Source organism: Quercus lobata, chromosome 8, assembly GCF_001633185.2.
Source record: "Quercus lobata isolate SW786 chromosome 8, ValleyOak3.0 Primary Assembly, whole genome shotgun sequence".
NCBI classification, from domain to species: domain Eukaryota; kingdom Viridiplantae; phylum Streptophyta; class Magnoliopsida; order Fagales; family Fagaceae; genus Quercus; species Quercus lobata.
In genome coordinates, this window is record NC_044911.1 from 1,566,308 (window position 1) to 1,582,059 (window position 15,752).

Sequence of the window (15,752 nt, forward strand, 5' to 3'; positions counted from 1 at the left end):
TTTGTTTCTCTCCATCTCTCTCTCGTTTCTCCTTTTCTTTGCCTCTCTCATAACTTTGCTTGCAAAAGCCTAAACAAGATAGATCACTATGCTCTCAAAACTTCATCACAATGGCATGGCCCAAGATTTAAGGTATCAAAGACTCAACCAAATCAATTAAAAGGAATAGATTAAGGAGTGAGAAAAAAAAAATACTTGGGGTTAATGCTCAATTAAGCAAATGGGTATTTGAAAAAGTGCAAGAAAAGAGTGAAATAGACAAGATGGAAACAATTCTAAGAAGAAAAAGAAAGGAAACAATGAAGAGAGCATGAGAGAAATAAGATGAGGAAGAAGAAAATGGGATCCTGCCAACAAATATCATGATTATGGTGCAAAACTTCTTATTGTTCTTATAGAAAAACTAGGGAGACTTGATTTTGAGTTAGGAATGGGAGGGCCTGAAGAGAAGAAATGATGAGAGAGAGAATGAGACAAACGAAGAAAGTGAGAAAATTTGTGCTTGAGTGGTTTTTTTTTTTTAATTTATTTTTTTATAACCGTTAGATTACCTATATGCCATGTGTTAATCATCCTGTTTAAAATGGGAGATTACTGGAGGCTGCTAAACAGAAGGGGATCTAAACCCAAACAAAAAATATGATAGAAAAAAATATTAAGATGTCACGTAAAGCTATAAGCAAGCCGAGTCTAATCAAGTATTAAAAATTCAGACATATTCATTTTATTTTATTTCGAACACAAAGCCGAACTCGAGTTCATCGTCAAACAACATTAAATGTTCAAGCTTGGTTCATTTATTTGTTGAGTAAGCTCAAACTTGTTCGCGAATTACTTGATTAACTTATTCTTTTTTTATATAGGGTCTTGTTAACAAGTACCCTTAGGGCAATTGTTAATAAACCATTTAAAGAAAATTTTGACATCACTTTCATGGGAAATTGTTTTTATCTTTTTCCCATAAAAAAGTTTCTTAAAATAGTTCCTAAACCAATGCCTTTAAGGCATCTATTAATATTTCCCTTCTATATATAGTAAAATTATTACTAAAATGTTTTAGTCCTTCAAAAATCTATAAATTTTTACTACAAATGGACTGTTAATTTGAGGCCCCATGTTCACGAGCTTGTTTATAAACACATTATTATGTTTGAGCTTGGCTCATTTAATAATCAAGCTTAAAGTTGGGCTAGAGCTTGAGCTTGGATTGTTTTGGTGAATTATGTAAATGATGGAATGTTTAGTTATTTTCACAATTCCTGATCTTGATTACGTCTGGGTTTTGTATGATTCTTCCACTGCTACAAAGCAAAGAGAGAGAGAGAGTTTTGAGTTTTTCCAGTTGAATCATGTAATGAAACAATTCTATTAGGGACATACTTTATATAATTGGCTAATCCTTTGACAAAATATACTTTACTTGTAATTGGGTAGATCTAGGATGGTTTAAGACTTCAAGAAATATGTTGTTCAAGTCAAGTGTTAAAACCATAAAGATCTAACCAAAAAACAAGTGAAGAAGAGTTGTTCATTAAAGCTCGACAGGAGTCTCGACAGAATCCTTTCTATCGAGATTTAATGTTGAAGCTCAACACAAGCTCGACACAAGCTATATCTATCAAGAATTACGAAATCAGAAATTCCAGATCTGATTACACACATATTCTTATGTATTTGTGTTAGGTTTCTTTTCTCACAACCCTAGACATATATAAGGATTATTTTAAAGGCCGTCACGCATGCATTGAGTGACCAGATGCAATAAGTGGCCTAATTCATTATTCTCTCTGAAGAAGTTTCTGCATCTTTATGTCAAGGGTTTTGTGACCAAGAAACTTTGCAACCAACAATCTTCTTCAAGTTGATGAGTTAGTCACATACTGGAATCCATGCATCATTGGTTAGTCACGTACTAGAAATTGTGCATTGAACAGAGAGATTGTTGCTACAATACAAGTCCAACTGGGTATTGGGGTAAGAGTTCAACTGTAAGTTGGTATTTCAGGATAGGCCAAAGGGTTTGGTAAGATTTCTTATACTTGTAACCTCTTGTGATTGATAATAGTGGATTCTCGGGAGTGGTGACCTTAAAATCACCCGATGGAGTTTTGTCTCGGTAGTTTTTCTCATTCGTAAACAAATCACCTGTGTCAAATTTAATTTTCACTGCATTTAGTTATTTGATGATTTGTTTGTGCTATCACGTTATTGCACATAATTTGACTAATTAATTAACTTGGGTAACTAATTAATTCGCAAAGAGGTCAATTCATTTTTGCCCTATCAAGTTCATCTAATCTAACCCTCTATTGTTCAACTTGGGTTGAAAAGATGAAAGAAACACACGCATACGGATTCTTAATTCCTAATTAGGAGTGGGACTTCAAATTACTAATTCCTAAAGAGAAGGAAAAAAGAACCAAAACAAATGTACGAGATCTTTTTTTATGTAACCTGATCCAAAATGACCAAAGAGTAAGATGGAAGATTTTGGATTTGGGTTTTTGTTGAATTATTGTCGTCAAGTCAAACTGGGTTCAAAGTGTAGAAATCTTGATTCGGTGTAAAATGTGAACTATTAAAAAAAGCAAAAAACTCAAATCTAAAATAAACAAACAATTTATATAAGTAATCTAGCTTTAGTTGAATAACCTCAATAATTGAAGTTAAATATATGCCAACTTTATCTTAAAGCATGGGATATTTAGGAGCTGTTTGGATTTGCTATTTTCATAACTCATAATTCTGTTTCCATAACTTATAACTCAAAAATAATGGAACCCATAGTTGAGAAGTCCGTTTGGTTTTTGTTTCTAGTTGTTTTCAATTTTTGTTTCCATCACTCAATTCTCTAATTTTTGAGTTATGAGTTATGTAAACTGAAAACACATTTTAGGTGTTTTTAGTTTTCAAAACTCAGTTTCCAATAGCATTTTGGTAATTAAACACACATGGAGGGACCTACTAGTCAGGCTAAGCCGCACCTTTTGACCCTTTTTTTTCTCCTTTCTTCTCCGCTGTTCTTCAGTTCGTTCTTTCTTCTTTCTTTTTTTTCTTCCTTCTCGCCAGAATCTTGTCAATTCGTTCTTCCTTTTTTTTTCTTTTTTGTTCATCACAGAATATTTTTGGTCTTCACTTTTTTCTTTTTTTTCTTTTTTTTTTCTTCTTCTTCTTTCACTGGGTTCAAGTTTTTGGGTTTTTTTTTTTTTTTCCTTCTTCTTTCACTGAGTTCGGGTTTCAAGGGTTTTTTTTTTTTTCCTTCTTCTTTTATTGGGTTCGGTGAGTTTGGGTTTCTGGTTTTTTTTCACTGGGTTCGGTGAGTTTGGATATTGGGGGTTGAAGGAAAAAAAAAAAAAACTGCACCGAGTGACAGGGATGGAGCCCACAAACAGTTGAAAAATATTAAGTAATGACAAGTAAAGTGATGGTGCCAAACACACTTCGTGTAGAATGATGGGGTATTTTGAGTGATGAGTGACGAAAATTAATTGAGGAGTGATGAGTAATGAAAAAAAAAATCCAAATAGGGGCTTGGATTTTCGCTTAGTGATAGGAAAACTCACATTGATTACTGCCAAAAAAAGAGAGAGTAAAGAAACTCAAAATCTCCGAGGTTAATTGTTATGTGTTAGTTTATTTGCATAACATGATCGAGGACTATAATACCAAGAATTGCAATTGAAAATAGTCAATACAAACTAATAACAATTTCATGTTTTTACAAATATTTAAAGAATCACAAATCCTAGACACAAACAACAACATTCAAATTGCAGACGCAACATATATGGTGTGTTGAACATATTCACATTTTCTTCATCTGAACAAACTCCTCAATATATGAAAATTATTGGTCATTTCCAGCACCCAAGGATCCACTATACAAGATGAGTCAAGTATGGCTCTACTTCTTTCCTCCCACCAAAAAAAAAAGGGGAGTACGGCTCTACTAGGGAATTACTGATCAATTTTGACACCAAGCTCTGAAGTTCAGCATTTTAGATTCCCTCTTGAATTTGCTGCAAAATGTGTGAATGAGAGAGAAGGCACACACACAAATAGAGAGATACGTGTATCAGTGTATGTCACTTTACTTATAGAATAGAGTTAGGATCGTATAATTTTTGGTAGCAAATTAATTGCCCTTGATGCACTAGTTGAATTCCCAACTAAATCAATAAGCAATTTATCGAGCTTAGGAATCTCAATGATAAATAGTATTTACCACTGCCTTGCTGCTAAATACTGTAGGCACATCGATTTCAGCTTTTCCACTTTCTGCATTGGAAAATTCTTGCTATTAAGAATAAACCCAAAGACAACCAATGAAATTGGAAATTAAATTCTTAAAATAAGCATAAAAATTAATTGTCTTCTCTTTTTCAAAAGCATTATTCACTAGAGGTACTTAGTGATTATTGGATGACTTCTATTTTCAAATAAAGACATCAAATTTTGGTTCCAACTTCCAAGTTTGTGTCTAAATCAAAATAAATTGACATTAAAGTCACAAATATCAGTAGTTTACAACAATATCATGAATAAACTAAGTTCATTGGATAACATGAATACTTAGAAAATGTACAGTATGATTTCTTTTACCTCCACAACTCTTTAACTTTGATATGTACTCTTCTGGGAAATGTGTACCAAAAAGAGGGAGCCTAATGGCTGCAAGTTTTTCGAGACTCATGCTGATTAGGAGATATAAAGGAATAACATTCATTAATCATCCTACTTGTTAATCGAAATTAAACTAGACCAGTACTCAAGCAGTCAAGCGTTGCTGATAAAAAAAAGTACCAACCTTCACACAGGCTAAAGAAGCAAATGTTCATTGAGACACTTATCAAGGAGAAAACAATGGTGCTGGATAATCTGTTTCAAAAAAATATATCATAACATATACATCAAAGACTAGTCACTCTCAACACATGAGCAAACACTGCAATATTTATCAATACACAGTTTTATTTCTCTAAAAGAATCATGCATATACAACTTTTTCTTAGATATTGTACATTCAAATATAACACAATTCCTTTTTGCTAGAGAAGAAAGAACCTATTTTTAAATGAAGGCCGTACCTCATCCATGCCTTTTCCAGTCTAAAATCTATTATGCACCATGTGCCAATTATGTTCAAGAACAAGAGAATATACATTAATATTAAGTGTTGGTGCACTCCGCATTTTTGAAATTTTATGACAAATTTCACACATAAAAATAACATAGAAACCTTAATGAATTTCATATAGAATTATGATCTTCCCCCCCCCCCCAAAACAAAATAAAAAAAAAAGGAAAGAAAAAAAGATTAAGATCCAACTGTCATTCCTGATCAGATGTCTTTGCTAGTATGATAAGATACTTTTGGCAGGTCAGAAATGATTAAGAGCTCACTACTCGTGAAGTCATTAGCACCTTTTATATACTCAAGGTAACAATGGCTCAAGCCAAAGCTTATTTATTTTAATATTCTGATACAGGGCTGACTACAAGAATCCAATCAAAGACAGAATACTAGAAGACCGCAAGGTTCTTTTTTGTTATTACTATTTAATTATAACTATTAGTCTAAATTGTGTGTGCACAATCATAACCAATCCTGAACACTAACTGCATTGTCTCATGTCATCCAGAATTTGACACAAATTTGTTCCAGTAATATTTGCAAGGAAGCTAGGAGTAGCATCCTTAAAGCTGTGCCATTGCTTTCATTACTTAGAATCATAATCCCAAGTGAGGCTCTCCAATAAAAGATTAATAAATTGTAAGCATCTAAAATAAAATTTTATAAACTCATAATTATTGTTAATGGAAACATACCTTCTGAAAAGATTTGTTCTCTGCAATGAAAAATCCACCATAAGGATCGTCAACCACTCCTTCATAGAACCACCCAAAATTTAGTTCGATTTATGTTTGAGAAAGAAAAGAATTAGATAGAATCATAAAATTATAATGCAGAAAACAATAGAATTAAAACAACTTAAATCAAAACACAGAAACCACATTTTTTTTTTTTTTTAATTCTAATATCTCCAAACCTTATTTTTCAACTTTGAATTTATGCAGCATGAACAAGAACAAGGGCCATGGATACGTCACTGCTGACACAAACAAACATGGGCAGATCATAGGAAAATAAGATTATAACATTAATCTGTTTCTGTTTGAATGTTCTAACACTTGTAAGCAATAACATTAACAAGGTACCTAGGTGTGTGTTTATGGCCAATTAAGCTAATAATTAAGTCCATTACATTATTAATATAGTGGCTGTCAAACGCATAATCAGGGATGACTCATGATGCGAAAATTTGATGACAAATTCCAACAGCAAATCAAATTATACCTTTCTTAGATGTCAAGATATGTATTGCTTGCACATTGCATCTTTTTTAAAGCAATTACCTCACTGTGCTATCAACAGCCCTGGCCCCAGCCTGAATGTAGGAAAAGCAATTTCAAGAACTAAGAAAACATATACTCCCTTCATGCCATGATAAGGGTAAAAATTCCCAGTTTTTACTTAATATATTTGTACCTTGTCAAAGTCGAGGAATATTTATTTTCACGTTACAGATAACATCCTTTTTTTTCCACATCAGTTACAATAGATATATTGTATTTTATGCTCATTTAAATGTAGAAGTAGGGTGAAGATTAGAATTTACTTATGACCTGGAAGTAAGGACACTTCATTTAGGGTGTTGTACCCATGTTGTATCCGTTTTGTACCAGCCGTTTCATGTTATAATTTTTCAAAAATTATTTGTGTCGCCATGTCGTACCCGTACCCATGTCCATGTCCGTACTTCCTAGCTTATGATAGATAATTGTAATAACACCTGATGCATTTTTTTTTGTAAATTGTATAGAACAAGCTCAAAACTTTAACTGCAAAGAGAAAAAAACCATCTAAGGAGAAATATTATTTTTTAAACAAAAGAATAATTCAGATATAATTCAAATTATTTGGAACATGCAATATCATTAAGAAGCTCTATATCACATTGAACAATGCTTGCATAGATTCATCATGGGCTGCAATACATGGTGAAAATCCCTCAGTGAACATTCTAGGAATGATTGTGCGGATTCAAGGCACAATCAAACTTGAGAGTGAAACCACAATTCTTGCATCTTCCAACTAGAAACTAGTGCCCAAATTGTGAAGCTGTATTCTGATTTAAGAATTTTTGACATTTACAAAACGTGCATTAACTGTGAGTGGTATAAGATAATTTTTTAAAAAAAGGACATTTAATTGAAAAATCATAGTCCAAATAAATTTTTTTTTTTTTTAATGTATGAGTATATTGAACTGGGAGGGAACATTACAATGCAAAATTAACATTACATATACATGAGATTTTCTTTTTGCAAAGTATTTTCTTGATATTGTCTTTTTGCTAAGTATGTACTTGATGTTTTAACTTAGTCATTGGTTACAACAGGTGAAAAATTAATAAAAGGGGAAAGGAAAAACAAATGCAACAATAAACCATTTTTTATTTATAGGTAAGTATGAACCTATTGAGTTTTGAAACCATGACCTCACCCTCCATTCCATTATTATTGGAGGAGGAAGTACCAATTGAGCTATAGCTCATTGGTCATAAATGACCTCTTCTTCACAATATTTTTATTGATAAGAAAGTTAAGCCCATGTATATTGTTTGTACAAGATATACAAGCATAACTATTTGCTCATGAACAATGTTTACTTTTCTCTACAAGGCATTCCAATAATAAGTTTTTAAGGTGATATTTTTTGTAATTACAATATATATATATTCAAAATTGAATTTGTATATATCAGTAACTCCAAGTGAAATAAGTAAGAGAATGCCAAAGAACCATAGAAAATTACTATAATAAAACTAGTTGGAGGTAATCCTAAATTTATTCACAACATATTTGCAAGTAGGTGAGACATGAAATTGTTACAGAGCTATGGTCTTCAAAGGGATAGAAGACTTGTTCAGAGGTACAGAACTACAGATATAGAGATTGATTCAAATGTCTGCAGAATAAGGACATCAAGTACCCAAGAAAAGACTTACATCTGTACCCAGCTCCATCATTTATGAAGTCATCAAAATACCAGAACAGAGGATCCTGGGGAAAAAATCTCATATGTATGAGGAATTGCTTTCATCAACAGCTACAGAAATCAACCCAACAATGTTGAAGTTGTGGCTCTGTCATCCTTACTGATTCAAGTGTTTACAATAAATACTTGAGCAACAATCCTATAATTGAGCATTTAATTAAGAGAAATAGAAAGAGAAGTACCCAAAGATGTGAATCCAAAAATGCAACTATAGAAGGAGGCATACCTTGGCATCGAAGTTCAATCAAGATTTTCTTGCCTTCTTTGATGGTGGATACAACTTGGAGTTGGAACCATCATTGAAATAAGAGTGGGCCATTGAAAGCCCTGAATCTTCTTCTCAATTGTTGAAAGCCCTCGGATCTATCTCTTCCATTGCCTGCAGAGCCCTTGAGTTTCCCAAAAAAAAAGAACACACAGAACTAGTTTGTTTCATTTTCTTTGGCTTTCCAAACAGAGAGAGTGAATTATAAAAAAGAAGGTACCTGGACACGAGCGTTGCAGTTGGAAGGGCCGGACGAGAGCTCCTTTTCCAGAGTCGGAATCGGATTCGAAGCCATCCGAAGTGGGATAGGTAGTGTTTTTGGCGACGTCTGGCATAGGTTGGTCGATGGTTTCTTCTTTGCCGTCCACATAGATGTCCGGAATCTCCTCCATTGTTGACAGCCCATTGATCCATATCAGAGCCACAACAATTATGCCTAGCACTTGGACTCGGCAAGTGAAAAACATCAGATTTTTGGGAACAACAAATGCACTCTACATGTACCCCCCACCTTCTTGGATGGTTTTTAACCCAATCCATCACAACCGAACCCATACCCTTAATTTCACATATTACCTCAACATAATTTAGTTCAGATGGGTTTGACTCATTCAAACGTTTCTGTAATTCGTAATTAGATAAAGAAAATATCCACAGATGGTCGGATAATTCATATGTATCTATAGAAGTTGTTCTAAGGTACTTTTTTTCACACCCATTGATGGAAAGGAAAACTTCACAGGAAGACAGCCGTGAATAGTTCGCCGGTCCAAAAGCAAAACAGACATAAAAAAGATTTGGAAATTTGCGACCAACCCAAAATGATACGACATCTCTATCACTTTCATGGTTTAAGTTCAACCACTTTGGAATCTCAGTTACTGGTAGTAGAATATCAAATTTATCATCATTCAATAATTCGCTTGATGATGTTTGTGGATCCATTAATATCCTACTTCTTGCTCCTTTACATGCTCTATTTGGTAAAATCCCTAAAATTTCTCCAACCTGCATGCAATTAGCAAATTCAATAAATTGAATCTCCAATCTAGAAGAAAGTAACAAAAATTGTTTCTTTATGACTTAAAAAAGGGAGAAACCTGATTCAGTAATGTGCTTAATGATTGTGGATTCAAGGAATAGCTTTTGCTTGCATTCACAAATTCTACCAATTGTGGAAGCCTTGGAATTTCCCGAAGCTGCTTGCAATGTTGTATATCAAGGAACCCTAATGTAGTAAATCTGCTAAGGCTTTCAGGGATGCTAACAATATTAGTTGCAGATAGATTTAGAGAATTCAATACGGGGAAGTACTCGGGTTTCATCAAAAAATCTAATTCAATTATATTTTTATTGCCCCTGAAACTCAAGGACGTCAACCTCAGAAACCCATATCTGGAAAAGTCATCCAAATAATCGTATGTCTGTCTCAATTTGGCAGTGGGTATATATAGTCCAAAAAGATGTTGTAATTTATAGATGTCATCGGGAAGATACCTAAGGTTTCCGCAATCCTCTAAGTTTAAGCCACAAAGCCCAGTGAGATACTTAATAGATGATGGCAACTCTCGAATACCACTCCCACGTAAATTTAAATTATAACATTTCATTTCTGGATGAATGTTAGGAAACTTCTCCAGCCTTAAGCAGTCCCTAAGAACAAATTCCACAAGAGATTTCAACATGAGGTTGTTTGGAAGAGTTTGAAGTTTTCCACAATCTTGGAGATCCCATACCTGAAGCTTATCAAGAAATCCAACTGACTCATGAACCTCAACTAAATTTTGACAATAGGAAAGATTCAATGTTTCTAGGCTTGGGGTACACAACTCAGGTAATTTTGTAATGGACTCACACCCTTTGAGATTGATATATTTTAAATATTTTAGTTGGATTCCCTGTAGAAGAAAAAAAAAACAAAATTTATTTTAGACCATTCAAATATAATTTAAAGAAATTATAATTTATAAATACTAATACTCATACCAATTTGAATGTTGTCTCCAATCTAATAAGACTTCTTGGCATCTCAAGTTCAACAAGTTGTCGAGGATAATATTTGGATGGCAAGGAAAATGGAAATTCAGGCCATTGAAGCAACGTTAACCCGTTGGGGAGATATTCGAGTTCTTCACAAATGTGTACATTACGAACTATTAGAAATTTGAGATTTACCATCTTTTCAAAAACTTTAGCTTCTATTTGCATCTTTATCGGGTGAGGTGAGCAACACATAATTCCCCGAATTTTACTTGATCCCTAATTGGACAAAGCATTAGTTACACTAAATAATAGAACTATAAAAAATTTTAAAAATTAAATAAACGTATACCAATAAACTTAAATTTTCTTCAACATTAAAAGGAAAAAAAATAAATAGAAAAAACTCATTTGGGAAAAAAAAGAGATGCAAAAGAACTTATACCATATTTGTAGTTAGTAGTTCTTCAGCATCCTCAAAACACCATATCCTGCTACGTTCTCCAAGCTCTTTTGATTCTTGTTGAACAATTTCTCTCCCCATTTGTTGAAGCAAGTCATGCATCCACAAATTGCCAGATTGACCAACAGTTATGAGACACTTATCTATAAGTTTTCTAATTCCATAATCAGGATATAAGTTGCAAGCGTCTAATATATTCACTACATAATCCTTCTTTAATCCCTTGAAGAAACATGAAATATCAAGAAAAATATCCTTTTCAGCCCTTCCAAGTCCATCATAGCTTATTTTGAGTTTTTCTTGAATTTTTTCATGAGGTATGTTTTTATACTTTTCCAATGCGCTTTTCCATTCACATATATTTTTTCCACACAGATCAGAACCAATTACTTTAAGAGCTAATGGAAGGCCATTGGCATAATGTATGATTTGCTCTGTAACTTCTGAATAAGTTTCCTCCGGTTCAATTTTTTGGAAGGCATGCAGGTTGAAGAGTTCACGAGATTCAGATTGATTTAATTCCTTAAGCTCATAAATTGGATGATCTTTTCCAAAAGTGTTTAGCACTTGTTTGTCTCTTGTTGTTATAATGACTCGACTTCCTAGAGCAAACCAATTACATTCTCCAAGCAAATTTACCATCACTTCTGTGTCAACCACATTGTCAAGAATTAAAAGAAGTCTTGTACGAAAAAGCCTTTCCTTTATCATAATAATTCCTTTGGGTACACTGTCTACCTTTACATATGTGCCCCGTGAGATCTTAGAAAGAAGCATCTCTTGTAGTTTGATTATGCCATCATTCGTTTCCAACTTTTCTTTAACATCCTCTAGAAAGCAACTCAATTCAAAAAAATTAGCAATTCTGTTATAAATAGCCTTTGCAATTGTAGTCTTACCTACTCCTCCAAGACCATGAATCCCTACCATGCGAACATCATTTGACTTCATATCTAAGAGCAATTCGATAGCATCTGCACGAGAATCTATCCCAACTGGGTGTTTAGTAACAAATAACGGAGTGCGATTCAATTTAGTAGCTAATATCTCTTTAATAATTCTCTGGATAAATTGAGTTTCAGATTCAATACAGCTGTCACACACAAAGCATAAGAAACATATAATAAGTTAGACAAATTGAAAATATACATAGAAGGGTCATTCATGTATAAAGAGTTCAAAAGTTCTAAAGTTATTGTGGGTTGGAACAGTAAGTTCATCTAATGGGTAGTGTCTAGGGGCAAGGATTTTGTATTGGATTTGTAACTTCTGTTCATATAGTGAATTGCCCTATTTGGGTTGGGTTGCCCTTGCTATATATATATATATTGCATTTGAGATGTTCTGTATCTATTTTTCACTTTCTCACCGTACCGTGGTGTTATTTGTTTATTACCTTGCTTTATTGATTGGTGACTTGATGGTTTCATTGATTAAATCATTAAAATTGGGTTGGTATAATTGGGAATTAATTCACAAATGCGTTACATTTTAACTTTGGGAATTAATTCCTCTCCAAGACTACTTTACAATTGAATTTCATGCGTAGTGAGTTTTTTTTTTTTTTTTTTTTTTTTTGTGAGCTACAATAGATTCTTGATTAAAAGAGTTAAATAATTGTTTTAGTGAGCATGCAATGAAGTTTCTTTGAATGTCATTATTGAATAGATTTTTTTAGCTACAGTAGATTATCAATTAAAAGAATTAATTTATGGTTTTTCTTAGCATACAATGAAGTTGATTATCTTAACTTAGCATTAAGTCTTCAAGAGATCAATGATTTTTTTAGAATTGATGATATTCATTTGTTGGGAGAACAATTACTAACAAGATTTTACATATCATGAAAAACTATTATTATAAATTGAACTTTATCATTATTGGCATAATGTAATTTAACACTCAAACTTTAGAAAAAATTAAAAAAAAAAATTCAAGAATTGTACAAATAGATGTTAGGGACTCAAAAGTCAATAGCTTATCAACTTGTTTTTAGAGTGGTTTGTTATCATACTTACTTATCTAAGATTTATTGTAACTACAAAATGAGGACTTTCTGTCCTAAATATAGTAAAGATTAAGCTCACAACAAAATGAGAGGACAATCTAACACTCTTTGATCATGTATATTGAAAGAGAAATTGCTATTAAATTTTTAGTACAAAATTAATTATAGATTATTTTTTAGAATAAAAAAGAAGATCAAATGCTATTTTGATAGATCATATATAATTGAGTTAAAATATATTAATACTGAACAAATATATTAAATTTTTACACATATTAATGTAGTTTTGAGCTTTAGTATATTTCTTATGTGAATTTTTTTTTTCTTTTAATTCAAGATTGGGGCTTGCCAAAGATGATTGGATCTACTGAAGACGATTTTTAAAGTTTGTAAGTCATAAAAGCACACAACAATAGTCATAATTGGTAAAATTATATGGCGTTAAATTTTTTTATTTTTTATTTTTTAAATTTCTACAATCAACTTTTATAACTTATCTACCAAAGTAGTAGTAAAAGATTCTATGAAAAACAAGGTACTTTCATAATCTAGTATTTAATGATAACTTTTCTTTGGTGTGAATCCCATAAACAAAACTATTAAACTCTATAACTTATAGAAGAGCAATGAATAGTTACGTACCCCTCCCTGTAATGGAACCCAGACAAGCTAGTTGCTTTAGTCAAAGCTGTCCTCCACATCTGAACTTTCTCCTTGTTATCCTTCAATTTTTCTTCATGCTGAGTTATCGCTACTCCAACTTTTCCTTTTTGTTTACGTATTTCTGATGGATCCACTTTGTAAAATACAGGTAGAACCATCTGTCCATTATTCCTACATTCAAGAATCTTTACAAGTTCATCTAAGCACCAACCGGAAGATGCATAATTATCAGAGAACACAACGATTGAAATCATTGACAATTCAATAGCTTTAAGAAGTTCTGTTGAGATTTCTTCTCCTCTCCGAAGATCATTATCTATGAAGGTGTTGAAACCCTTATCACATAAAGCTTGATATAGATGACTTGTAAAATTATAGCGGGTATCTTCCCCTCTGAAACTTAAGAAAACGTCATGGATAAATCGGGGAGTGAAAGAAGAGGAGGCTCCGTCGTTGATCTGGAGAGCCATAGGAATAATCTATGAGCAAAAAGTTGAGAAAATATGGAGAGAAGAAGGATGTGATGAGATGAGATGCAAAAACAAAATGACTTTAATGACAAAACGCAGTTTGATCGGAGAATGGATCAAATTGTGACAGTCCCACGCGTTCCATTAAAAAAATTGAGAATGGGATCTGAATGCTTGAACGCAGGGGGTGAGAGAGACTGTGAGGGAGAAATATCTGAGATCTGGAGACACTTGAAGTGGGAAGAGATTAACACGTGTGAAAAACTGAAAAGGCACTTGGAATAATAATACGCGTAACTTTTAAGTAAAACCAAAAGGACAAAATAGGCTCCTTTTTATAAGATAAAAAAGAAAAGAAAAGAAAAAAAAAAGAAAAAAGAGGAAAGAGGAAAGACACCTTTTTTTCTTTTTTTCTTTTTGAGATAAAGGAAAGACACTTTTAGGAGTCGTTTGATACCGTTATTTTACTTACATTATTTGTATTTTTTGTAAATATGGATAAAAAAATATATAAAAAAATATGTAATTTATATCTATATTTATAAAATAATAACTAATAATCGAAACGTTTGACTTTTTATTGACCTTATCTCATTGCGACATGTGACTACGTAAATAAATGCCACATTAACATTTTAAGAACTCAAACCAAAAACTGCCTTTTGGTTTGGTGGTTTATGCCAAACGTTTTGACTTTATTAGTTTGGTAGTTGTTCAGTTATTTGTATTTATTTTCTTCTTTTTCTTTTTCTTTGGCTCTTTCCCTGCTAAACTTTATAAAAAAAAAACCAACTGCCTATAACTTTAGACACAACGTTTCACTCTCTTGGGCAGTATTTATAAATGAGTCCGGTTAATGTGTGCCCTTAGGGCACACATTAAGTTTTCTATTTTTGGAAACATTTTCTCGGTAATTGAAAAAGCTGTCATTACTTTTTCAATTTTCAAGAAAATTATTTCCAAAAATGGAAATTAATGTGTGCCCTAAGGGCACACATTAGTAAAATCCTTTATAAATATACAATATTTTTTTATATCTCTCTCTACGAACTTCTTTCCCCCTCTCTCTCTCCCTCTCTCCAAAATTTATTTCCTGTTGAAAACTTTGAAACAAATTTATCCAGAAAAGTTTTTTTCTCTTATTTGCAATAGGACTTCTCTTTTCGGTGATGCCAGCCAGCAAAGCGCTGCCAAATCAACTTTAAAGGTCAGATACCTTTTCTCATATGCATGGTAAAGAAAAATTGGGTACAAATTAAGACTACAGGTGAATTATTGGGGTGACAATAGGATATATCAAGTAGTATAGTATTTGTATCAAAAACTCATATAAATAAGTGAAAATCATCAACTAATGACTTAAGAAAATCGATTGATTCTATTAAGGAAAAAAATCCACTAAATGAAATTGCCAAATTACGCCCATCTTAAACCCCAAACCAACAGATACATTGAAAGATTCGTTTTTTTTTTTTTTTAAAAGACCTGAACAACACCTTATCACCACCATGAAATCTATCAAATGTTGACATGAATGCTTCTGCAAAATATTTTGACGAAATAAAATAAAATAAAATAATAAAAAGAAAAAGAAAGGAGCATGGTGAAAACACAATGGTTCTGCAAGATTTTTTGTAAAAAAATAACATGTTGTTGTGTAGGATTGGGAAAATAAAAGATAAGGCATTCTGAAAGTAAAATGAATAAATGTGTGGATGAGAGCAATTCAAGATTGAAGTAAAAAAAATAACAAAGAGATAAAAATGAGAGAGTTTGAAAAA

General features: G+C 32.5%; 1 protein-coding gene across 24 annotated transcripts; it reads right to left on the minus strand.

Annotated features, from left to right (window-relative positions):
* Window positions 1-3,653: 3,653 nt before the first annotated feature.
* On the minus strand, window positions 3,654-14,248 carry LOC115958149 (TMV resistance protein N-like). 24 transcript variants are annotated; one of them, XM_031076526.1, is made up of 14 exons: window positions 13,481-14,248; window positions 10,813-11,923; window positions 10,374-10,646; window positions 9,488-10,285; window positions 8,608-9,395; window positions 8,349-8,511; window positions 8,224-8,261; window positions 8,073-8,127; window positions 6,051-6,903; window positions 5,830-5,888; window positions 4,808-4,878; window positions 4,603-4,694; window positions 4,226-4,278; window positions 3,654-4,019 (listed from the first exon to the last, which is right to left on the minus strand). In XM_031076526.1, the coding sequence occupies exons 1-6, from the start codon at window positions 13,969-13,971 to the stop codon at window positions 8,463-8,465; spliced, it is 3,510 nt and encodes a 1,169-aa protein (XP_030932386.1). In that variant the 5' UTR covers window positions 13,972-14,248; the 3' UTR covers window positions 3,654-4,019; window positions 4,226-4,278; window positions 4,603-4,694; window positions 4,808-4,878; window positions 5,830-5,888; window positions 6,051-6,903; window positions 8,073-8,127; window positions 8,224-8,261; window positions 8,349-8,462. The 24 variants fall into 24 exon arrangements, with proteins under 24 accessions (XP_030932386.1, XP_030932380.1, XP_030932393.1 ...); XM_031076520.1 differs by having other exon boundaries at window positions 6,051-6,449; window positions 6,688-6,903; window positions 8,073-8,261; XM_031076533.1 differs by having other exon boundaries at window positions 5,830-5,849; window positions 6,051-6,110; window positions 6,359-6,903; window positions 8,073-8,261.
* Between the last annotated feature and the right edge of the window lie 1,504 nt (window positions 14,249-15,752).

Excerpts from the sequence above, each read along its gene's own strand:
- LOC115958149 (XM_031076540.1), bottom strand. The coding sequence starts at position 13,971 with ATGGCTCTCCAGATCAACGACGGAGCCTCCTCTTCTTTCACTCCCCGA. Across the intron at positions 11,924-13,480 it reads GGGTTCCATTACAGGGAGGG|CTGTATTGAATCTGAAACTC; the intron begins GTACGTAACTAT and ends TGTGTGTGACAG. Across the intron at positions 10,286-10,373 it reads TGGAGACAACATTCAAATTG|GGAATCCAACTAAAATATTT; the intron begins GTATGAGTATTA and ends TTTCTTCTACAG.